The sequence below is a fragment of the Haliaeetus albicilla genome, chromosome 18 (assembly GCF_947461875.1).
Source record: "Haliaeetus albicilla chromosome 18, bHalAlb1.1, whole genome shotgun sequence".
Taxonomy (NCBI): domain Eukaryota; kingdom Metazoa; phylum Chordata; class Aves; order Accipitriformes; family Accipitridae; genus Haliaeetus; species Haliaeetus albicilla.
This window is the reverse complement of record NC_091500.1, coordinates 1,900,292-1,925,251: the sequence shown is the minus strand read 5'-3', so window position 1 is coordinate 1,925,251 and position 24,960 is coordinate 1,900,292. Positions and strand designations below refer to the sequence as shown.

At 55.7% G+C, this 24,960-nt stretch overlaps 1 protein-coding gene and 1 long non-coding RNA gene across 6 annotated transcripts; one reads left to right on the top strand and one right to left on the bottom strand.

The window, feature by feature from the left end:
- Nucleotides 1-1,378: 1,378 nt before the first annotated feature.
- Nucleotides 1,379-17,369, bottom strand: ZNF395 (zinc finger protein 395). 4 transcript variants are annotated; one of them, XM_069805495.1, is made up of 11 exons: nucleotides 16,778-17,369; nucleotides 16,112-16,233; nucleotides 10,186-10,444; nucleotides 7,902-8,131; nucleotides 7,415-7,527; nucleotides 6,450-6,685; nucleotides 6,234-6,334; nucleotides 4,898-5,165; nucleotides 3,893-3,985; nucleotides 3,583-3,686; nucleotides 1,379-3,380 (listed from the first exon to the last, which is right to left on the bottom strand). In XM_069805495.1, exons 3-11 carry the CDS (start codon nucleotides 10,432-10,434, stop codon nucleotides 3,269-3,271), a joined length of 1,506 nt encoding a protein of 501 aa, XP_069661596.1. In that variant the 5' UTR covers nucleotides 10,435-10,444; nucleotides 16,112-16,233; nucleotides 16,778-17,369; the 3' UTR covers nucleotides 1,379-3,268. The 4 variants fall into 4 exon arrangements, with proteins under 4 accessions (XP_069661596.1, XP_069661595.1, XP_069661598.1 ...); XM_069805494.1 differs by lacking the exons at nucleotides 16,112-16,233; nucleotides 16,778-17,369 and adding an exon at nucleotides 15,481-15,602; XM_069805497.1 differs by lacking the exons at nucleotides 16,112-16,233; nucleotides 16,778-17,369 and adding an exon at nucleotides 15,481-15,602 and having other exon boundaries at nucleotides 5,105-5,165.
- A 1,678-nt stretch (nucleotides 17,370-19,047) lies between these two features.
- On the top strand, nucleotides 19,048-24,316 carry LOC138689669 (uncharacterized). 2 transcript variants are annotated; one of them, XR_011328566.1, is made up of 4 exons: nucleotides 19,048-19,240; nucleotides 19,684-20,343; nucleotides 21,029-21,121; nucleotides 23,715-24,316. It is a non-coding gene; the product is annotated as an uncharacterized lncRNA (long non-coding RNA). The 2 variants fall into 2 exon arrangements; XR_011328565.1 differs by having other exon boundaries at nucleotides 19,684-21,121.
- The last annotated feature ends 644 nt before the right edge of the window (nucleotides 24,317-24,960 follow it).

Genomic DNA, 24,960 nt, shown 5'->3' with positions numbered 1-24,960 from the left:
AGAGGAGGGAGCAGCCTCCAATTAATTAGTGCCCAATTAAGAGGTTCCTATATACATACATATACATGCTCCAGGAGACAGCCAGATGGATGAGGGAAAACTCTCCAAGCTGGATTTACGCGGTTGGGGCCGAAGAGGAGTTTTCTTGAGACCAGCGAGACTCAAGTGTCGGGAGGAAAAAGTCCAAGGGACGGGAGGTGGCTGGAAGCGAGTTAAAAAATAATAGGAAAGGGAAATAATAGGGAAAGGACTACAAAACCAAAGTTATATATCCAATGCCAACCAACCCGATAGACACGGTGGAAGCCTGCTGTCATTTCTGCAAAAATACGAGAAGGTTTTTCTGTTTAAAAGTGTAAAAATTCCGAAGTACTCCCAAACCAGAAGGAAAACAACAAAAAAAAACCTCAAACAAAAAACCAACCCACCCTGCACCAGTTTCTCCATTAAAAATAATAATAAAAAAACCCCAACAAACAACAGAAAAGAGCCATGAGCACAAGGACAGTTTTGTCCGGTTAAGTCCGTACCACAAAAGCCCTCGGAAAAAAAAAGCCTTATGCACCTCCCACCCCCCAAATAAACCAACACTGATATAAAAATATTCCTGCGCGAGAGAATCCCTGCCGGCTGCCAGGCAGTAAGTGCTATGCGCTGCGGGAGGAGGAGGCACTGCAAGGGCCGGGGCCGAGTCCCCCAGATTTGCTGGGGGGGGGGGGGGGGGGGGATCCCCGCCAGCCCCCCCCCACGCCCTGTCTCACCCAAGGATGCTGCACACCACACACACCTGCTTGTTCAAAGCCACTGACACCTTTTCTTCCTTTTTATATGTTTTATGTGGTGCTGCCCCGATGCCGACCCCGGATGGCTTGGTTTGACATTTCCTGAGTGATTGAGCTGGGAGCCGTGGGAGCCGAGCTGTGTCCGACCAGTGCCGGTGCGGATCCGGTTCTGCCCAACGCCTTTTGGGGCAGAAAGGGCATAAAAAGCAAGAAGTAAAATCTCTGGTCCTGCCAGGTCTCTCTGAGTCGTGGGGGCAAAGGCACAAGGTCTGAGGAAAGCACAAATCCACCCTTTTTCATATTTTTTTTTTTCCTTCTTTGCTCTGGGCGCTGCTTTGAGCCCCATTTTTAAAAAAATATTTGAAAAATGAAAATGCAGCGAGGTGCTGCGTGGGACTTCCCAAACCACTGGCTCGCTTCTGGAGAGCCACCGGCATCACCAAAATCCGGCCCGCACCCCGGCATTGCAGGGCCCTTCCCCAAAAGGACAGACAGGCTGAGTTCCACAAGGCAATGCAGGACAGAGAACACCGGCTTGGCTGTTCAAACACTGGGGGGTCAGACAGCAGCAAAGGCATGGGGGCTTTTTCTATCAAAAAAACAAACACCAAACACCTATTTTTGAGTAGTGCAACAACCCCACCATGCAATTAATTGTTACCAGGGCTGTGGATGCAGAGCACCAACTGGCAACACGCTTTGGAAAGTCGTTTTTGCAACAAAACGCTCAAGCTGGGAACCCGCAGAGAGTCCCTGATGCCGGCGGGAAAGGAAAAGGCTTTTCCTGACATTTTGCTCCTAATACCACGCTCCAGCAGGGATGGGAACCTGAGTGAGTAGCTCTCAAGGAACAGAACCTCTTCCCTGGGACTTGAGCCAGACCTGCCCAGACCCACCCGGGGATGTAACCCTGTGGGGTCGCACTCTGCCCGAGGAGTTTTGCTCCCGCCTTCCAGCAGCCAAATATTGCATCCGCCAGTTGGATACCGGAGAGAAGATCAGGTTGCGGGACGATATACTGTTTATATGTACAAAATTACAAACGAACAACAACAAAAGAAATACCCAAACACGTCGACAAGCACCAGTAATACATATATATGTATCTCAACCCGCTTCACCTGCCCACCCGATCCCTTCAGCAACGGGGCGATCCGGGAGCAGTATCGGACTCTCCCACCCACACAATTCGCTTTTATAAGGGAAGCTGAGTCTCGGCGCGGGGTCCTTAAAAACACCCCGGGCTCAAGCTGTGTGCAGGGATTGCTCTTGGCTCGACAGCTGCAGGTTACAGCCTATGATTATCAAAAACACAGCAAAAAAAAAAAATAATACATATCCAAATGGCTGCCTGCCCCAGCGAGGGGAGAAAGCCGATGGGGCAATCCGGCTCCCCGGCCACACGCATCCTGGCCCGACACCAAGTGCAACGCCTCACCAGCAGTGCAAGTGGTCACAGCAGTGACAGTGACAGGAAGCCAGCAGCAATTTGGGTTGGGTAAATACATATTTTAAAGGATGGAAGTCAGAAAACTCCCACGAGGTTCGATGGGATTCAGAAGGAAATATTGAAGCGTTTTGCTGAACTGGGGCCATACCGTGATGCTAAGGGAAACCCTTCCCAGTCCTCCCAGCTGCCTTTATTGGTGGAATCATTAATTGAAAAAAATAAAACTGCTCTGCCTAGTTTTGAAAGACACAGTGAGGGCCACAACATAGATTTTTCACAGAGCTAAGCAGACTTACAAAGCCTAAAATGAGAAGGAACATAAGGTTTTGCCTTAAAAATTCTCATAGCTTTCCTGATTAAAATGTTTTGGGTGTTTTTTACCCCCCAAATGCCTCCAAAAACGACACGCTGGAACCGACCGGAGGCACAGGCAGGCTTGAGCTATCGGTGTGACACGACATGAGCAAAGACCACATCCATGCAGGGAGAGAAACCTCCAACTCCTGCCCCAAGAACCACTCCTGCCTTGCTTGCAGCAACCCAACAGCATTTTCTTTTTTAAAGCTATAATTGTTACCGACCCCCTCCCTTAAGGGATACAAGGGATTTGCACTTTCTAGGTAGTCAAAGGACACGGGAAGCTGCCTCAACACCTCACCCCAGCCACGCTGCGACGGTTCAGGAGATTTTAGGGCTCATCTGGGAAATGCAGGAAGCTCTTTGGTCCCCAGATTGCCTACAATCTCCCCCGAACCCCAAGGAACTGGCTTCCTTCCCTCCCAGCCCCAGCTTTTACTATACAAAGGGAGATATTCTTCAGGTTTTAAAAAAAAAAAAAAGTTGGAAAAAGCTTTTTTTTAAAAAAAGAGCAAACCCAGCAGATGTACAATATACAGAAGGAGGAATTTACACGCAGCTCTGGAGGTGTCTTCCGGGGTCACAGGAGGTACCTCCAAGGTCCCTGGTTGCAGCAGTGAGGGACTCCAGTGCTCCCCGGGCAGGAGCAGGGGAGGGATGCGGCACCGCGGTGCTGCGCTCAGTCCAGGAAGCGCTGGCAGGCTTTTTTCCACCGGCAGGCCGTGCACCACTGGTCCCGGTGCTCGATGCCGTACACCTTACGGCACTTTTTGGCTTCACCGCGGACTTTTCTGCAAAAGGTGGAAGAGGAAAAAAAACCAAAACAAACAAACGTTTATCCACTTGTTGCAGAACTTTGGTCACAAATATAAAGGTAAGGCTCCGTAACCATGGCCGGGCATCATTCCGCTGCATCTCAGCAGAGATGCAGGAGGGCAGCCTTTTTGCTGACGGGCTCCACCTCTGCTCCCCTCCGGCCGGCGGGACCCTCACCTGGTGCCAATGGACACCCTGGGCGGTGAGGCGACGATCAGGTGGGACTTGAGCATCGGCGTCGGTGGCTGGGGTTCGCTGAAACTGAGCGACCGGCTCCGCACCTGCGGGGAAACGGGTGTCAAAAGGCAGGCGGGACAATGCGGTCCCCCTCCCGTGCAGCCCCTGGGCAGTACGAGACACGGGTGTCCCCAGCCCACAAATCCAGATGTTTAAAGTGGGGAGCAAGAAAGCAGAGACGAGGTCCCCTTAGCTCCCAGCCCAACCCTGCACCCCAAAAGGATAAAGGGGATACACATGCAGGACTCACCGGTGACAGGGACGGGAGAGTCGAGGTGGCAGTGGCCCAGCTGATGCTGGTGAAGATGTGGGGGGACACTGGAATTTGGATGGAGGGCAACGCCTGTGGGGGAAAAGAGGGGTCAGCATTAGCCCCGGGGGCCCCCCGTTCACTCCACAGGCATCCACCTCCCAGCCTGGAGTACACGCAAACTGGGAGTGCTGGGGGCAGGATGGAAACCCCCGTGCAACCTCTCCTCCAGCGCCGGATCCTGCTAAGAGAGGGCACGGCACACGCGCTGCGTCACCCTTCACCAGGGCACAGCAGCTTCTTCGCTCCTGCAACTGCTTTTGGTTGCAATACCAAACCCACCTGCACCATCCTGGTCTATATGTATATATTTTTGCACCTCCTTGCACAGGCTTTCTGCTTTTAGATGATGTTGCACCCGATCCCTGGGATGGGAATGGATATACATGCAGCTTATGGATCTATACACCCTGTCCCTGCACTAGCTTGCAGCTCCAGAACAGCGCTTGGCTCTCGAGCAACCCCTGGGACAAGGGCCACTGGCCCAGGGTGCCCACGGGCCCACTGCTCTAGGTCCCCAGGTTTCCTGCGTCTCAAAAGCCGGTGCCCCTGCGAGCCGTGCAGTGGAGACGTGCAGGATCCGTGCAGGATCCGGCGCGGCTGCATTCCAGCCCCGTGTTATCTGCCGGCAGAAGGGCGTGTTGCATACCACCACAGGGTAATTGTAGGGGAGCAGAGGGCGGCAGCTCCCCCCCAGCCCGGGAACGGCCATGGCAGAAGCACACGAGCCCCTTAACCAGGTGTTAACGAAGCCGGTTGCTCAAGGGCTGAAGGGCAGCCAGGCAGGGGATGGTGCTACACCAGCACCAAAGCCTCTCCGTGCTGCAGGTATGGCAACGAAACATCCCTGCCGCAGCGGGGACTTGCGGAGCAAACCAGATCACGACCCGCCCTTCGGCAATATTTCGGGAGGTGACCCATCCCTGGGAGATGCCACCAGCTCACCTGGTAGGCATGATCAGCCTGGATGTGCCAGAAGGAGCTGGGGGCAGACTGGCTCAGGGCGCCGCTGGCCAGGGCGGGCTCCAGCACCGGCTGCTCCACCAGCAGCGCCTCCGGCTTTGCCAGGGCTTGCTGGTGGATGATGATGGGGGCGGACGCGGATGTGGGGCTGGCGGCGGCGGCCGCCTCCGGCGCCGGCTCTTCCTTCACCTGCACTTCGGTGTAGTAGAAATCCTCCTCCCGCTTCCGCTGGTCGGAGTCTGCGCTGTCCCTGCCAGGGAGGAAAAGGAGACAGCAGTGAAAAGGTGGCCCTGTTTCCGTCAAGGTGAGCAGCCCCCGACTTCCCCGGGTGAGAGTGATCTCACCCTCCCGGGCAGAGCAACTCCGCTCCCAGGCTCCAAAGCATCATGTCAGCTGCGATCGGTGACAGCCACTGCCTCTGTAGCAGCACTTCGCGCTTCCAAGGAAGATCAATACCTCTTCCAAGGCCTTTAAAAATGCTGGCACATTGACTGGGCGCCACTGAAAATCCCCTGCTCATTTCTGATCCAGTTCATTTAGCACAGCTGCGGATGAAGCCCTGCTGTTTACCCAGCAGGAAACAGCCCCTGAAGTCTTTTTTATTGTTTTCCCAGTGCATTTATCCGGCACTGGATGGCAGTCCAGCACTGCCCACTGCATCGCGGCCCTTCTGTCCTCGCCCTTCCTGGAGCAATCAAGTTTGCAAGGGAGGAGGAGAAAAATACATACCAGAAAACGTGGACAAAAGCATGAGAAAACTGACATTGGGGCGAGGAGTGCAATGGGGCCACAGGAGGAGAGCACAGCAAAGCTACACCCTCACCGCTTTGTGTTTTGGGGGAATTTGCAGATCAGTACAAAACAAACTGCTAAAGGGGCAGTCGCCGCTGGGCTGGCGTGTGAGTGCCTGTGCCAGTCCCAGCGGCTGAGCTGGAGCCAGCCACCGCAGCGGCAGGCACGGCTTTCAGGTTACCAGCCCTTGCAAAACCCAGCTGGGCTGGTCCTTTTCTGCCTCTGCCCGGGAGCCCAGGGCTCGCGTGTAACCTGAACTCCCCCGGTGCAAAACGCACACCCAGGCTAGGCAATCCTGAAGGCCAAATGGGGTTCCCGTGCCTCCCAGAACGCCCTGGGCTCCCTAAAGGTGGGGACACATACAACAGTGGCTTCGGTGACATGGACTGCTTGGCTGAGAACTGCCAAGCTCAGTGCACAGAGGCCAGTATCTCTCATACTGGGGATACTCGCTGCAGGAATTACAAATTATGTGCGTGGCTTCGGTGGCTGGGCAGGGATCAAGGAGGTGAAACCTTTGCCTTACCCGAGGTGCTGGGTCTTGACGTGTCGCTTGATGCCGACGATGGAGCGCAGGACCTTGCCGCAGCTCGGCCACAGGCACTTGTACATCACCTTCACCGAGTTCTGGCAGAGAGATGGCCCATGTCACCCCATGACCAGTGCCAGCGTCCCCTCCACGGGACGCTGCTCAGCTCAAGGCACCCTGCCGGTGCTAGGACCCCCCCCCCAGCAGCAGTACCTTTCTTTTGCGTGGAGCGGGTTCATCAAGGAGAAAGGGGTCGGAGTCGGTCTCGAAGCCATCATCTGCCTGGGGGGAGCTCAGGGCCTCGCTGGAGTACTTGGGGCTGCCAGCGGGGTGGGGAGGCGAAGGGGTGGAGATGTCGCTGCCCCCGCTCCAGTGCCCGCTGGTGGTGCTGCTTCCGCTGTCCGAGACATCGCCGCTCTCTTTCCAGGGATCGCACGCTGCCCGTGAGGCTGCAGGGAGGGGACACGTGCTGCCACCATCAACTTGGGGCCAACCAACCCCCCCGTCAGGGCAGAGACCAGCCCTGAGGCTGGATAACCCGCAACAACAGTTTGCCTCTATTTATTTATTTTTTTAAAAACTTGGTAAGGTGAAGCCTTTGCACCTTTTCTCAGCACCAGATCCCAGTTATTGGTCGTTTATCCTTTTTTTCCCTCCCTATCCTCCCTGGCATCAGTGCAATCCCACAGGCTCACAGGCACAGCCGGCACACGGCGAGCAGCCAGCACCGGGACACGCACATTTCCCACGGCTCCAGGCGGCTATTTTTATCGCTCTGGCTGCATTTGACTCCTCGGGAATGAAACCGCCTCTAAAAAAAGGAGTGACTGGGAGGTGCTCCCCAGCCCGGGACTCCTGTGCGGGGCTCCCCGGCCCCCCGGGCCGGCTGCGGAGAGCAGGGTTACCCCCACTGTGCTGCCAGGGGCATCCCAGCTTGCTCAGCCCCAACCGGTGCCGGCACCCGTGGGCTCCACCGTGACGCCGGTGCGACTCCCTGGCCACCTCCAGTCCAGTGCAGTCCCTGTGCCGGCAGCTATTCAGCACCAGGCATAAGGAACGAATATGGCCAGCAAGAGCCCCAGCACTGCGAGCCAAAGGGCGCAGCACATTTCTCCACGTCTCCTTGTGTTTCAGATGTTTTTTCTTTCATATATATATATATTTAAATGCACACTCACGGGGGATGCCACTCTCGCCGGCGGGAGGGCTCTGTACCACAGGGCTGCAGGAGAGGCTTGTCAGCACCATGGCTGCCACCATCTCATCCATCTCCACAGCCGCGTCGGCTTTCCTGCACCGCGAGGGGAGAGATGTGAAATGTGTGGAGGAAAAAGCAGAGAAACAGCCTGGGTATGACCTGAGCACACAAAGAGCAGTACAACCTGCAGCAGCAGCGCAGGTTCACCCCCAACACCTCCCTCCATAGACTTTGACTCATTTTTAAGTCACTGGGAAGCGATGTTTTCTCACCATTTGTGGGCAAAAAAAATTAAAAATCCCCTTAATCCCAAATTTAACCATCCTCTGGATAAACCCGCACTGGGAAGGCGGATACATCCTCAGCATTACCACTCTGTCAGTGTAAAACCAAAGCGTGAGCGCTGCCTTAGCCACCAAGTGCCCCTCTCCCACCTGAGTGAGATACTACCAGCCAAAGGCACAAACCTCTTGGGTACATCAATATTGCTGGATACGGATCTCTGCAGCGCCTCAGCAGGGCCGGGACTGCCGGCTGCAGGCAGGGTGGGGGGCTGGAGCGGAGCCGGCCGCACGTCCTGTATCCTCCAGCACGCCTGCAAGCCCTGCTCCGGCAGCAGCACCTTCACCTTGTCGCTCAGTGGGTTGTGCTGCTCCACGAGGCCGGCACACTCCTGCCCGTTGTAGGTGACAAGGACCTGAAAACGGCACGAGGGGCGGTTCATTGGTGCCACCCGCCACCCCACTGCTACCAGGGAATGTCCCGCCACAGGATCCCCCCCACCTCGTCCTCCCGTAGCAGAGGGGGCCGCAGAGGGGGCCACACAGGGCTTTAGGACAAAGCCAGAGCCAGGGCTTGGACTTCAGACTGCTGTCACAGCAAACTGAAGGGGTGGCCAGGGTTCATCCCAACCCCAGCACCAAGAGATGTGCTCTTCCCAGGCACAAGCTCCCTGACTACAGCAATCCCAAGTTGAGGGATTTCCTGAGCCAGTATCAGTCACCTCTCTGAGTGTCGTGACTTTGGGTGGACTCTTCTCCAGTATATTTATCTGCTTTGGCTTTGTTCTCACGCCACCCTGCTGCAAGGACTCCCACAATTATTACACACCCTGGCAAAGTACGTAGATAAAAGGATTAAAAGCCAGAGGGGGGCAGTGGAACAGAGGTTTCCTGGGTGAAGTAATTCTGAATTCACACCTTGGCTCCTCCAGTCCCAGCTCCTTCGGGCAGGGGAAGGAGATGTGCAAACCTCACCTCCTCCTTCACAGAGTCCCAAACTCCTTCTGATGGGCAGCTACCACCACTACCACCCGTGAGCCTATTTCTGTTAATGGAAATGTATCTGTGTCAAAAGATGCTACATGTGTCTCTAGCTATTTAAAGGAACAGGAACATCTCTTTATGGAAGTGCCATGGGTGTCATACCAAGAAGCCGATACAGGATGGACACGTGCACCCATATGCAGGCCGGCCTGCGAGACTGTCTCAGGTAGGACCTCCAGCAGAAACATCAGAGTGGAAAAAGCCACCCGCAGCGGGACCAGGGGTAAGGGGATCAGTGCAAGGATCAGGACAGAGAAGACCCTGATCTTGCTTTCTGAAAACAAGGGGCAAGGCTTCTCTGTGAACCACGTGGGCCGTCGCCCCTCTAGACTGCACACAGCATGAGTAGCCAACATCTCCTTTGGCTTTGCACAGCCACCGACTGTCACTGGGAGGTGAATGCACCCCATCACTATTTTTATGCTGTTCCCAGCAGCAAAGTAAGGGAGCAAAATCCTCTGCAGTGGAGCACGTAGGAGAAAATAACTCTTGCCGTCCTGCGGTTAACAAACATGGGGCAGAAGAAGCCAGAAAACCAAACAGGGGCCTTATTTACACTCCATTTCACAAGCTCTGCCCAGAAAAGGTTTTACAGTTCTGCAGGTAGCAGCCAAGAAACAGGCTCTACGTCAGCAGGTCACAGCTCTCCTCAGACAGTGCCATTTGGCCTGGCCTTAATAGGAACTGTGCCGGTGGGATGGAGAACGAGTGCTGCTCCCTGCCCCAGGCAGCATCCTGGCCAAGGCAAGGCCTTCCTAAGCATCGGAAGCCCGGGGCACAAGAAATGGAGGGATCCAGCAGGACTAGATGTCCCTTCCAGATGAGCCATCGCACCTCACTCTTTCCTAAGAGCTTCTTCACCACATACGTCCACACCATCGACCCTCAACCCTGTAGCAAAAAGCTGCTGCAGGCTGAGCTCCGAGGACTGAGCCATGAGGCTCATCACCATCGTGGCTAAGCTGGGGGGTTCCTTGCCACTCCCCTTCAGATGTAAATGTGGGTTATGGGGAGACAGGACAAGTTAATGGAAAAGAATTCCACTGAGAGTCACTAAATATATAGGAACCATCTCCCTCAGCCTCAGACAGTTGGAGAACTCTGGAGGGACACGTCAGATATTCTTACTGTCTTCTCTGGAGACCCACTTTTGGCTAGGATTGGAGACATCTCCTGGAGGAGACCAATCTCTGCCTGAGCCGGTATGGTCCAAATCCATGAGGCATGGCCAGGGCCAAGTGCACTAATGCCAACACCCATTAACGGCTCTTGGTAATTATAGATCCCCACTGCACCTTACATTAGTAGAGGCCCAGGAGTTTTATTCCCCACTGCACCTTACATTAGTAGAGGCCCAGGAGTTTTATTCCCCACTGGAGCTACCCACCAGAGCACAGCCAAGGACACCAAGAGTCTCCTTACTTACTTGCTGCCCGGCACAAAGCTGCCGGCGGCCGGGGCTGGGGAACCTGGGTGCTTGGCTGCTCTCCTCTGCTGACGGTGCACAGGATCCATCCTCTCGCGGCACTGTGTGGGCAGATGCCTGGCCAAGGTCAGTCTGCAAGCTGGGAACCTGGGTGGCCACCAGCACCCCGTCAGCCAAGGCGCCGGGGGCAGAGACGCGGGTGCCTAGCAGGGAGCGCTTCCCCAGACGCCTGGATAGCACGCTCGCCATCTCGGACACACTGCGGAAGAGAAAGACACGGGGATGTTACCTCTGGTGCAGGACCACAATGTTCAACCGGTGTCTTCCCCCCACTGCCACCCTGGGAGCCAAGAAAGCAGCTCTCTGCTGCTCCAGCATCCCCAGGCACTGAGACCCCTTAGGGACGTGGGACAGCGGTGTGCCTGAGCTCCCCCCATGCTGCAAATGTCTTTACAGTCATTTCTAAACCCCCCTGGGGGGAAAAAAAAAAAAAAAAGGGGGGGATGAGCCAGCCCAAAGGAAACCCCATGTCCCTCTCTCAAGCTGCTGCGGGCACACGCTCCCGAGGCCACCACGGCTATTCCTGCCCGTCACGCTGAAACCCGCCGCCGGTGCTCTTGAACCTTGACCTCTAGACTTGGGCCTGTGCCCAGCACAGTCCTGCAACTCCCCTGCCCGCGCCTCGGCAGGGGAGGAAAGCTCTCTGGCAGTGAAAGCCAGCACCCCTTCTCATCCAGCACCCCGATGCTCCCCTTCCCAGGAGCTCTCGTGCTTTTGGGAGAGGTTTCTCCAAGCTTGCAGCTCATGCCCAGTCCTCCCACGGTCAGTCTGGCAATGAAATGGGAGCATCCTCCTGCCCTGCTTTGTTAGGAAAGGAAGAGTTTGGAGCATTTTTATCCTAAACTGTTTCTCTGTCACTATCTTTAACCTATTTTTGCCCCCCCCAAATAGCTCCCCTTTCCTCTGACATAGGTTTTCCTCGTGTTGGTGTAGCTCTGCTAGCAAGCCTATCCAGAGAGCGGCTTGCCTGGCTTATTTCTTTGGGTTTGTAGATTTTACTGCTGTTTTAAAAGAAAAAAGAGCTTACAGGTTTCCTTAAAAGCAAGGGACACCCAGGCATGGGGACAGGTGACGCATCCAGCCCCAATAAATCCAACAGCTCTAGCAGCACACGCTGTCCTGCTCTGTCCCGTCCTCCTCCCAACATCTCCTCTGCTGCAACACCCTCTCCGAAAAGCACAAGAAGCAAGGATGCACACTGTGGCAAGGCCGAAGGGTGACAGTGCCTGGGGTTCAGGAGGAGGGAGAGGAGGCAAGAGGCTTGGGGCAGTCCTGCATCTTGGGGTGCACCATAAAAGCCACAAGCTTTTATACCACAACAAACCCATCACCTCTGTCACCCTGCCTGGGTTTGTCAGAGAGTGTCACCCGACCAGCCGAGGGCTATGAGTGTTCATTGGGTGTCTGGGTTAGAGCATAACCTGGCTCATGGAGAGTCCAAATCCGAGGAGCTGCTGCTTGTGCAGGAGGGAGGATTAACCCTGAGCCGCCGGGTGCTCACACCCAGACCCTCCCCTCCTCGTTCAGGGTCGCTAAGAGATGCTCAGTTCCCAGTCATGAAGCAGTGTCATTTTAACAGCAGATCAAATTTATTATTTTTTTTTACATCTGATTCATGCAGTGCTGTCTTGCACTCTATCTCGGATGAGAAAAGTTTCCCAAGGAAGGGAAGGGGAGCTTGCTGCTGCTCTTGACCTCCGACTGTCCCAGGAAGGGTTACTCCAAACCACCTCCTGCTTCAAAGGACGCCCAAGATTTACAAGCTGTTTTATCAATAACTGTATGCACTCAGCTGGCTTTGTCCTCCTCCAAAATCCTGCCGCCCCCGAGTAGAAAATTAACAGCTACTTATGAGCCATAAAGAATAGAACAGGAAGAGGGATAGGGTGCGAAACGGATAGAGGCATGCTGGGGAGAGCACCTCGCGTCGGGGCTGCCCGTCCCGCAGCGCACGGGGACTTCACCACCGTCATCGCCTTCCCTCTGGAGCCCGATCAAAGAGGCTGCGGCACTGACTGAGCAGAGCCGCTCCCCCGGCTTCCCTCTCATCTCGCCCTGCCCAAGGAACACGCCAGACTTTGCAGTGTATGGGTATCACCGAGGGATGCTCCGGAGCCCACTCCGCCTGATAATGTCTTTTTTCCACGGTGCAACGTATTTTCTGATGAACACAAGTGACCTGGCCAAGTAGCTCTGCTCCCAAATCTCCCATATACCCATATGGGACTTTCTCATCCAAAAGGAGACCAAAAGGGCTGGCGACAACAACACCGCAGTTTGCCTCAAATCCCAGAGCGAAGCTGCAGCAAAGCCCCTCCATCTCACCACAGGAGTTAACCACTAGACCACATTTCCTCCCGCATCTCCTTAAAACCTCACTCTTGGATATCCCGGGCACAGGGATTTGGGAACTGCCCCTCCAAGGGCTCAGGGAATCGATGTGGCAACGTCAGCGCTCCCACCGTGTAGAACACAGCGCCGTATCTCTGCCGCCTCCCCGACAGTCCGTGCACGCCGGTTTCAAGGCACTGCTTGGCCGGCAGCCAGGTACGGGGAGGGCAGCGCCGAAGGTGGGAGGCTGCTTCTCATTTCCTTTGGGGTTTCATTTCACCTTCCCTTTCCTTCCCCCTCCGGTCCGGGGCGGGAGCGGGAAGGAGGAGAGAGGTGTGACTGCAACCAGGGGAAAGGAAAACCCTCCCAAGAGCCAGTTTTCAGAGCCACATCTGCTTCCAGCAGACCTCTGAATGCCGGATCCCATTTCGGCGCTCAGCCCATAGCCGAGGGTGACACACCAACGCCTAAAAATCCTCCCCCCGCCCTGTGCCCCAAAACACAAAGCAAGAAGAGGAGCGAGAGCTGGGAGGGCGTCAGCGGTGCAGGCGGAGCCGGGAGGCCACGCTGCCTCTGCAAGCCCTCCCAGCTGTTAGCAATCACGCGCCGCAGGGGTCAGAGCCGGCACAGATCCCAAATTATTTCTTGCTTCAATGCCGGGCGTGTATTTTGGACGGCATTTTTCCAGCTCTCGCCGGGGAAAAACGTCAGCCCTTATGCCTACCGGCATTGCTGCTGCTGCCGGCAGAGCAAAGCTCGGGTGGATGTTTTGGGAAAGCAGGCGCCTCGTTTAGCAAACACGGAATGTTTCATTTAGCAAGCGGGGAAGGTTGGGGGGCCGTGGCAAAGCAGAGAGGGTGCTCCGGCATTCAACCGACTGCTGTTTGTCCGGGGTTTGCCGGGAGAAAGGCAGCTCCTGCGCCCACAGTGCTGCGCAAACCAGGACAACCAGCGCAAATCCCCTCCCCAGAGAATGTGCAGTTACAGCACACCCCGCTTTTCCCCATTTTTTTTAAGCAAAAATGCTGATAGGTTCCTTTAAATCTAGCCTAACTCCTGCCACAGACCACCAAACCACAGATCAGCAACCTGGATCGCAAAGTCCACCCTATAAGAGACCTTAAATGCTGCGATAAGTGATAATAAACCCCAGTTTTTTGTCTTCTCTCCCAGCCCACAGTTTCCAAAAAGCCCCTTCTCATCCCAAAACATCCTGAAGTCCTTTACAAACCGTACTCCGGCCCCGCGCCTGTCGGCACACGTGACCAGGAAACAAGATATCTGCATGGAGTGGCTTGCAAAGTTTGGGCCCTTATTAAAAAAAAAAAAGAAAAAAAAAAGAAAAAAAAAGAGCAACAAGGATCTACTGACCCCAGGAAGGAGCCAAACCCACCTGCGACCTAACCCTCACGGACAATACTACAAAACAGGCGCTTTCCCAAAGACTTCCCTCCTAATCCCGGCTCAGTGCTCATGGCTTGGGTTACACCCGCGGACGTGTCACCGCGGGGCTGCACCGTATTCCCACTGGCAGCACCGGGAAGGGCTCCCTAACTCTCACCCACGCCAGTGTTCGCCACTGCAGGGCGATTCTGGAGGAAAATGCCTTCAGAGGACACCAGCCTGCCTACAAACGCATTTTCTGATGCAGGCAGGAATGCCGGCGCAGGCAGAGAGACTTCCCCAGGCATCAGCGGGCCAGTGCGTGCCGGCAGCCCCGGCGGCGAGGGCAGCCAGGAAGGAAAAGGCGGGAGTTTGATGCTTTCTGGGAGCGGTGCCGGCAGAGCGTGACTTGAAGCCACCGTGCGGGCACCGGGACGAGAGTGCAGCAGAAGACAAGGGCACGCGTGGCATGCATGTGTGCATTTACACGCCTGTATGCATGTGTACGTGCATGCGTGTGCAGGGCCCGCGGCCGTGCGGGCAGGCAGGGCACGTGGGGAAGATGGCAGGGCCGGAGGCAGGGGAGGAGGAGGCGTGTGCCCGGGCCTGCCGCGGAGGGCGGCACCGGGCAGGGCACGTGTACGCGGGGCGGGCTGCGGCGGGGGGGGCGTGGGGGGGGACACGCGCGGGGACGGGGGACACAGACATACATATGCACCGGGCAAGCCGGGGGGCGGGGCATGCACCGGGCGGGAGGGGTGGGGGGGCATGCACCGGGCACAGGCCCCCGGTTGGGCGGGACATGCAGGGGCAGGAGGGGGGGAGACTTGCAACGGGGGGGGGGGGGGTGGTGGTGCATGCACCGGGCAGGGCGGGGGCGTGGCACGCACCGGGGGCACGGGGCGGGGGGAGACGACCGTGCACCGGTCAGGGGGCATGCACCGGGGGGGCTGCGGATACCCCGGGGGGGGGGGGTACAGACACCGGGCAGGCCCCGGGGGGGCGCGTGCAGCGGCAGGACTCGGGGGAGGGGATGCGCGCACCGGGGGGCGGCAGACACCCGGGGGGAGGGGGGCGAGGTGGGGGTCAAGCCGGCTCTCCCCCCCCCCCCGGAGAGGGAGAGGGGGGTGGTCGCACGGCGGGGGAGCGGGCCCGGCGCGGCCCGGCGCTTACCTCCGGCGCGGCTCCCGCCTTCCCCCGCCCTCCTCCCCCGCCGCAGCTTGTTTTGAAATCCCCGTCCCCGCCGCGGCCGGCTCACGTACGCGGCGGACCCGGGCTGGAGCCCCGCCGGGCGGGGCGGGGAGGAGCCGGGGCCGGGGGAGGCGCGGCCCGGCCGGGCGGGAACCACCGCTCCCGCGCGCGGCTTTTTTAATTATTTATTTATTTATTGTTGTTGTTATTAGGGTTCCCCCCCCCTCCCTTTTTTTTTTTTTCTTCTCAGCGATGCGGGAGGAGGAAGGGAGGGGAGGAAGGCAGGCAGGTCGGGCGGGGGATGCCCGGCACCGCCGCCCCGCTACTTACAGCGTCCGGGGAGCCCCGCTCCGCGCCTCGCCTCGCCGCCGGCCGGGTTAAAGCTCCCGGGGCCGGGCTGGTGTAAACAACCTCCCCACATGCTCGGCCCCTTCCTGCGCATTGGCTCCGCGGCTCCCTTTAAATGCACGCCCCCGCCGCCCGGCCCCGGCCCCGGCGCTCCCGCCGCGTTCCGCCGCGCCGCCCCGGCCCGGCCCGGGGGATGCCGGCTCTGCCCGCCCGCCCACCGCGGGGGGACGGCAGGCAGGAGGGTGGGCGCATCCCTCCGTCTCCCTCCCGGCTCTTCCCCCCCAAGCGGGCCGGCTCCCGGCGCGCAGGGGCAGGGGGAGAAAGGCCCCGGGCTCCCCGCAGCCCCCCGGGGTTCCACTGTTTACCCAAGCGCCGGGGCCGGGCGGAGCGGCTGGCAGCGCTCCTGCCATTTCTTGTTGCTTACTAAGCTGTACTGGCCTGAAAGGCCCTTTTCTTTCATATATATTTTTTTAAGTTTTGTCCATCGGGGCTTTTAGTCTCCGCAGGGCCGGGGCTCTCCCCGCACCCTCCTGCCTGAGGGACGGGGCTCCCCGTCACCCCGCTGGCCTTCTCCCCTCCCGGAGCCTCTTGGTTTGCATTTAACGGGCCCTACCGCTAATTGCTCTTCATTTCGAGGGGACGTGACGATGACCCGGACTCGAGTTCCCACCGCAGCTCTCTGGCACGACCGTACACAAACCTCAAAGGTTTTTCTTCTGCCAAGTCTCACCAAATCTGTTTAGCAATAAGGCAGAATTAAATCAATGCCAGCGATGCTCCTTTTGGGGTTTGTTTTGGTTTCGGGCACTGAATTTCCCCCCCTCAAAGCCTCAGCTTCTGGGTTCCCGATGACAAAAATTCCCACTTTGGCTGCTTGGCTCTTTATCGCGCATTCTGGCAAAGCTGATGTACAAACGCAGTGGCCAACACAACGCCTTCGGGCTTTACTCGGGGACCCCCTGAAATACCACACGCCGTACTGGGCAATCACCTTTAAAACCTCCATACAGACAAGGTGGTTTGTTTTAATGTGTGTCAGCTCGGGGAGACAAACGCTGGGCCTATTGCCAGCTTAAAAAAAAAGTGTATTTTTACCACCAACTAATATACACAACGCAGCTGGGATTTTATGACGATTGTCCAAGGTAAATTGTTGGGACAGAGAGGGGATATCATCCACTCGTCGTATAAAAAATGAAACCTGCCTTGCCTGTATGAGGATTCTAGTATTTCTCAACAACACATATATGTATTTTTTTGTCCAGTAAAAATAAGGTACCTTCTCCAAAGCACCCAAAGAGGAGCCAAAATCTTCTACTTCCAGCAATGCTCCTAAATTTCCTCCCAAGCTCCTCAAACTTGTATTTCTAAGTCACCTCAGTATCTGTTAAAATGAAAGGTGAGTTATTACATATGCAGATGAGGGCAGGTGCCTACGAAATCCCTTGCCTGCCGATCTCACACACGTTAGGAGACAGCTTGCTCCGCAGAGACGTGCTGCTGCAACACATGAGGGGAGGCATTGCAAAGCAGCCAGGGGGCCGGGAGGGCACCGCACACCCCACCAGCGTTGGCAGAGGCCTCCCTGGGCAGCCGGTCGGCCTGGCGATGCTTGGCCCTGGGGCAGCTGGGGGAGAGGAGTGGGGCTGGCGATGGGCAGGACCCCCATGGCCAGCGGGCACCGGCTGCTCTGGGGGAAGGAGCTGGTGGGTGGTGTCGGGGGCACCTCAGCCCTGTTCCTCAGAGGGAGGTGATGCCAGTCACCTTCCCCTGGCCTCACAAGCAGCTATGGCTGCTCCTCAACTCCCCACAGCCAACCTTCGCAACCCACGTACCCCCCTCATGGCTGCCCCTCATCTTCCCCAAGGTGGCCCCTTACACCCCACTGCCATCGCGCCTCACCCCTCATGGCCACCATTCATCTCTCCGCATGGCTGCCCCTCATGTCCCCCCCTCACAGCCACCCTTCATCTTCCCCCAGGGTGGCCCCTCACACTACATGGCTGCTGGTCCTCACCCCTCATCTTCCCCCACAGCAGCCCCTTACACCCCACGGCCATCGCACCTCACCCCTCATGGCCACCCCTCACCTCTCCTCATGGCTGCTGCCCCTCACATCCCACGGCCACCCCTCATCTCCTCTCATGATCTCCCCTCATGGCTGCCCCTCACATCCCACGGCCACCCCTCATCTCTTCTCATGATCTCCCCTCATGGCTGCCCCTCACATCCCACGGCCACCCCTCATCTCTTCTCATGATCTCCCCTCGTGGCTGCTGACCCTCACATCCCATGGCCACCCCTCATCTCCCCTCATGGCTGCCAACCCTCACATCCAATGGCCACCCCTCATCTCCCCTCATGATCTCCCCTCATGGCTGCCCCTCACATCCCACGGCCACCCCTCATCTCCTCTCATGATCTCCCCTCATGGCTGGCCATGTCCACATCTCATGGCCACCCCTCATCTCCCCTCATGGCTGCCAACCCTCACATCCAATGGCCACCCCTCATCTCCCCTCATGATCTCCCCTCATGGCTGCCCCTCACATCCCACGGCCACCCCTCATCTCCTCTCATGATCTCCCCTCATGGCTGGCCATGTCCACATCTCATGGCCACCCCTCATCTCCCCTCATGGCTGCCAACCCTCACATCCAATGGCCACCCCTCATCTCCCCTCATGATCTCCCCTCATGGCTGCCCCTCACATCCCACGGCCACCCCTCATCTCCTCTCATGATCTCCCCTCATGGCTGGCCATGTCCACATCTCATGGCCACCCCTCATCTCCCCTCATGGCTGCCAACCCTCACATCCAATGGCCACCCCTCATCTCCCCTCATGATCTCCCCTCATGGCTGCCCCTCACATCCCATGGCCACCCCTCATCTCCCCTCATGATCTCCCCTCATGGCTGCCCCTCACATCCCACGGCCACCCCTCATCTCCCCTCATGGCCGCCCCTCACATCCCACGGCCACCCCTCATCTCCCCTCATGATCTCCCCTCATGGCTGCCCCTCACATCCCACGGCCACCCCTCATCTCCCCTCATGGCCGCCCCTCACATCCCACGGCCACCCCTCATCTCCCCTCATGATCTCCCCTCATGGCCGTCCCTCACGACTGTCCCCCCCCCCTCCCCCGTTATGGCCGCCCCTCCCTCTCCCCCTCCCGCCGACTGACGTCCCTGACGCGTCGTCGTCCCCCCCCCGCCCCCGCCCCGGCGCTGGCGGGAACGGCGCGTGCCCTCCCCGCCCCAGCCCCCCCTCCCGCCCTGACTACGTGCAGTTCCCCACGTGGCGGCCGCGCGCGCCCCCCGGCCAAGGGAACAGCCCGCCCGGCACGTTCGTCCGCGAGCCGGGGGAAGGCGGTAGAGGAAGGGAGGGCGAGGGGGGGGGTGGTGGGTGTGGTCCGCCGAAGGAGCGCCGCCAATCGGCGGGCGGCAGGCGAGCCTGGAAGGGACCAATGACGGGCGGTGGCGCCTCTCGGCTGCCAATAGCGACGGGTTTCGGGGAGGCCCCGCCTTCCTCCCCCCTCCCCGGAGCCCGTGGCGGCGCTGCGGCCGAGCGCGGCGCCAGCTTGGAGCGGCTGCGGCGGGGCGGGCAGGGCCTCCCGCCTTCCCCCGGCCCCCGTGTGTGTGTGGGGGTGTGCCGTGCCGTGCCAGGGGCTGGCTCCCTTCCCGGCAGCCGGTGGGGGTTGTGGCTCGGCGCCGGCGACCCTCCTTCCCTCCCTCCGCGGTCAGTCAGGCCAACGCCTCAGCTGTGGGAGCGGGACGCGGTGGGGGGGTGTGTGGCGGCAGGCCCCGCTTGGGCCTGGTCGAGCGCCGGGCGCCAGCCCAGCCTCTGTGCCGGGGCAGGGTCTCCCGTGGGGGACACCGCTTGGACCGGCGTCGCTGAGGAGGCGTGAGGGTCCGGCGTGGCCCTCTCCCGCCTTCCCTTCTCCGCCGGAGCGGGGGGGAGCTCCCTCTGAGGGACGGGGGAGGTCTGCCTTCAGGCCCAGGCCCAGGCGTGGGTTGCTCCTCGGAGGGGGACAGGCCCGGCAAACGGGGGAATAAAGGTGGCAGCTCAACCTCAGGTTGGCGTGTGGGGGCCATAGTTGGTTTTATTTTATTAAAAGAAGGGGAAAAGTTCAGCTGAAGTTCAGGGGAAATGATCCTGTGTTTTCGCTTCGTTGTTTTCAGCGCAAGAAGCAAAGAGATGGCGAGCGGCAGGCGCTTGGTTGCATTGCAAGTAAGCTCTGTCCTGTCTGGGCTGGGTACCCAGCCCAGGTGCACAGTATGGCCACAGCATCGGGCACGGACACTTCCTGCTTCCAGAGACATTTCTTCACCCCTGCGTTTCAAAAAACCATTCACAGTCCATTAAAAAAGTGCCATAAACGTGTAAGAGTGAATAAATAATTGCACCAATCAACTGTATCTGAAATCTTGCAAAATCCTTCTGAGACCATGGGAAACTCGCCTTAGGACATTCTTTGACCTCTCTCCTTCCCAGCTTTACTGAATCTCGTTGCACTAACTCTACCTTTATTGTCAGAGTTGTGAATTGATGTCAGATTAAATCCTAGCTGGAAGTAAGCTAAATGGGCTAAATCTGAGGAGAATAAGGACTAGTGGTGCCTGTATGTAGTCCAGATTTAGAGACTTATTATAGGTGTAGTATTACGTAGTGTTCAATAATACAGTGAAAGCAGTATGTGTGTGCGATCCACTGGTTAAATATCCCAGATACTTACCCGTCCTGGGCAGCTAATTCCTTCGTATACCAATAAAACGTAACGTGATCGATACTGGTGCGTAAGGTCATCGATGTGTCAGTGTACCTGACCCCCAAATGAGAAGGTCCGTGGCTAGATTTGGAGTTGACACCCTGTGGCATCTCTGCTAAGATTGTGAGCAGATAGCACGGTAGCACCGATGATGAGCATGTGTGTCGCGGGAGCGGCCTTTGAAATCTTGCACGGAGATTGTTTCATGTAGGGTAGAAAGCTTTTCTGTGGTTAATAGTCCACTTTTAATCTCGAGAGCATCCGCCCATCACGTTTAATAGCACTAATGCACCTCTAATCCATTAATTTCTTTAGTCCCTTTTTGAACCCTTTTAATTTGCTTGGTCTCCGCCACATCCTGCCCCCGCAGCTTCACCAGGGGCCGATGTGTTACGTGAAAAACTTACTTGCTTTTGTTTGCCTGGGAATTTCTTTGGTGTCTCCAGCTTTTGTCTTAGGTGTTTACTGCCTAATTATTCCTTCGTCGTCCCTGCAGTATTTGTGACTCAGGAGCTCCATCACGTTCTTCTCCCTGCCTGCCCCACCAGTCACGTCCTTTGCAGACTTTTGGTCTTCCCTTATGCAGAAGCTGGCTTCTCCCTCTGATTAACCACGATAACCCTTCTCTGTAACTTTAGTAGTTTTACATATGCTTTTGGAGATGGGTTGGCCGGCTCGGCATCAGTCATCAAAATGTGGTATTTTATACACCAGCATAATGATGTTTACTATTTTGGTTTCTATTTCTTTTCTAACAGCTGCCAACATTTGATTTGACCATTGCTGAGCGTTAAGCTGATCTTCTCAGACAACTATCAACAATTACCCCCCAATTTCTTTATTCCTGAGAGGTAATAGCTGATTTAGAACCTGCGACTGTATACGTATGATTAGCATAATTTTTCCAAGATGTGTTTCTTACTGACGTTAAATCACATCTGCCATTGTATCTCCTCATCGCATTGTGCTGTGAGATTTTTCCCTGGTTTCAGGCATGGCTGTTTGGGATAACTTTGCCTGTAAACGTTGTCACCTCACTACTCACTCCCTGGTTAGATTTTGTAATGACGTGTTGAACAACAAATCACCCGGTCCAGATCCATGAGGGATTCCATCTGTTATCCTCTTGCCTTGGGGAATGGATGTGAAACTGTTTATGCCTACCTTTGGTTTCTCAAAATTTTTAAACCAGTTATCTACAACAGAGGTTTCCTCTCCTATCCCACGAAACCTTACCCTCTCAGAATTTGACAGGGAATATTGGTGAATCTCCATGAACGTGTAAGTGAAAAATCCCAATTAAAAATATTTAATGATGGTTTAGCCTGTTTTTATAAGTAGAACTAAGATACGCTTATTTCTGGTGTGTTTTTTTTTTTCCTCTTTGCAGTGTTCCAAATATTGCTATGTATGCAATGTGAGCAACACACCCAATTATTTAATTAATTGTGCAACATTTTAAAATGGTGGGGGGCACACAATGGAAAAAAAGCACCATACATAAAAAAAAAAATGTCCACAGGATGACCATTACTCACACGTTTAATTTCAATTAATATTAAATGTTAGTTTGAGTCCAATAACACTGAGCAGTTGAATAAGTTTGGCTTGGTTTTACCCACCCACTGTTCTGCCCGGCATTTCGCTTTGGCCTCTGTCCCTCGACCTCGAGAGATTATTCATTTCTGAATACATGAACTCAGGATAAACCGCTTAACTGACATTTTGAATCTATTAATACCATTCATTTTGTTTTGATAAGAGATGAATCAGGGCCAAGCCACCAACACCAAATTAACCAAATAAACTGGAATTTTTTTACTCGGTTTTCCTGCATGTCATTGCTGTTACAATGGACCGACATGTACTGTGATCTGAGCAACTCCAGGGTGAGAAAATCCCGGTCTCAAAGTTGCTAAATTTTGCAGTCATTTGAATGTGATGCTGTTAAAATCCTCAGCTCATGGGATCAAGACATTTGAGGAAGAAGCGTGGGGAGGGGAGGAGAAAACTGAGTAAATTTTTGCAGTTGGAGAAAAGTACAAAAAGCATCCTCTCTGAGTTTGCATGCTGCCCTTTGGGTTTCCTGAGACACAGAAGCTCGTCTTCCTGACAGCTGCAGTTGTGCTGACTTATGCAAGTCAACTGACCCATCCTTGCTGATCGCCCTCCTTCCCAAATCGACTGTCGACAGCTGAGACCAGCAGAAGAAGAGCTAAAAGCCCTCCCAGACTCAAGGTGCAGGCACTCATTGAAGTCGCATCTTGTCCAGGCCATCTGGTTGGGAAATCGGACTTCTCCCCCCGTTTCTGGGGTGTTTCATCCTGCAGGACCTCAGAGCTTGTCAGCACTGTTAGGGTGGCCATCAGAAGTGAGGAGCCTCTTCTGGGGGACATGGTGTCCATCTACAATGGAGGCTACACCATCTAAAATGATTGCCTTCAACACCTCATTCTTGTGCAGTGCCTGAATGCCTGCTGTATCAGTGCACATGTGGAGAATGTATTTGCCCCAAATCCTGGCCTTAACAAAAGCCAACTGGATTTGGGAGAGTTTCCCTTCTTTTTCCTGATTTTGACCTCAATGGCAACAATGGTATTAGGGAATTCAACAACAGTAAGGCCTTGAGGACCACTGACAAAGTCTGGTTGCATCCCCACTACTGAACTCTCTTAGACCCAGGAGAAGAGTTGCTTTATTCCAGCTGCCTCCTGGAAATCATCCACAGCCCATGCTAACTCCTCACCCACGCCTGGGAATTATTTGGAGGCGTGCAACTTGACCCACGGCAAAATTGTGCCGAGGACTGTGCTAACAGCGTGAGCGATTCCATCGATTTGAAGTTAATCACGTCTCAACGGGACTTTTTGCTTACTTCACACGCTGCGAGCGATTAATTACCTTCTTGAAGCAAGGCTTGCAAAACCACTTCTCGCAGGGTAGGAGGGCTTTCGTGGTGGCCGTTCAAAACGGTTCATCTCCCCCCATGATTTCTGGCGAGCCAAGAACTGTGAGACGAAGCCGTGGCTGAGCATTTTCTTCTGCAAGCAGCTGACTGCCGGGATTCAGGGCACCTGCCTTGCTCATCTCTGTTTTGCAGAGCGTGATTTCTTCCAACGCATAGGAAAAGCTTGAACTGGGTTGTTGGGAGGAGATGAAGTTCTCGCACGTTGTGGTGGGCAGGAGGTCGGTGGGCTGGAGCGTGTGCCTCTGCGCAGCCTCTGGTTGGGAGCAGATTATGCTCTCAACAAGCTGGAGGGGGAAAAACCTCCCAGATTTACAAGCAGCTACGAACCCTCGCCCGATCCAGAGCCGCCGCGGTAAACGTTGTGTGGTCAGGGGGTGGTCTGGGGAGAAGGGAAGTAGGTATCCACAAAGAATAATTTATGTGCTTGCTGTTGTTAAGTGAAATAATCCCAGCTTTTTTTCTTTTATTTTTTTCAGTGAGCTGGTTATTGCAATGTGCCTGTTCCAGCCACTGACACAAAAGCTGGTGGTCTGATCCTAACGCCCTTTTAATGCAATTTTACCAGTTCTCCCATGCGGAAGCGTACTGGACGCTGAGCAGGACATTGGGAGGTGCTTGAAAAGATTATCCGCAAAGCCACGTACGGCGAAGCAAATCATGACGTCGGGAAAGCTTTCTGCAACACGGTTATTCGCAGCGTCTTGCACGAGCAGGGGGACCCAGGAAAGCTCCGTGGAGGCGGTGGCATTCGTCACGTCAGCGTCCACGGAGGAAACTCTGATCCCACGCACGTCCTGCCGCTCTCGGCTGCCGCTGTGCCGTTTCTAAGTTGCGAGGGAGATGGTGATACGCGGCTGTGATTCCTGGTTATGCAATTTCAGCCGTTTGCAATTTTGCTTCCATCCAAGTGCCCTCTGGGCTCTTTTCCACATTATAAACAAAACAGCCTGCAACATTTCATGCAGAAGGCAGAACGCGGTGCCCTGGACGCTTGCTCTGTGCTGCACTTCTGCTTTTTGTTTGTAGGGCATGCTTTTCAGCGGAGGTATCTTAGAGGAAATAAAATGCAAGGAGTCAGCACGTTTTAAAAAGAAAGCGTATGCTTTTTTGGGGGGTTTCATTTCAAAATTTAAAAGGGAGTTCGGCTCCTTGTCCATATATAGTGCAATAAAGGGCTCCCCAGCTGTTTACGCTTCACGGCACGGCTGCGAGGAGCGTTCAACGGCAGCCTGGCCGCGCTCGGGATTTCCAATTGTAATACAAAAAAGGAAACAGGAAAGAACGATGTAAACATTGGTAATGAAGTCCGTGCTCGTGGTGGGCTCCGAACATCACCGCCAGCGCCCCGGGCCCGCTCCTCCTCTCTCCCTGCTTTTTGGAGGGGGCTGTGGAAGGAGGATAGGCAGGCGCTGGCAGAGGTTTGCAGAGACCTTGGCCAGGTTGCAAATCTCCCGATTGCCTCCACTGCCTCTCTCTTGCTTCCAGCTGTTGGCCCTCAGCCCCTACTTGATGCAACAAGCTCCTAGGGGAGAAAAAAAAGGGGGGGAAATTTTTTTTTTTTGCGTGTGATGCGTCACCGTTACCTGAAAAATCAATGTCAGGGTGCTTTTTTCGGGCACCACGTGAATAAGGCCCATGGAGACACCCCACTCGCATGTTAAAAAATTGCTTTTTCTAATGCAAGTAGGAAAAAGTTTGGAAATGTGATGCGAGTGCTCCCTG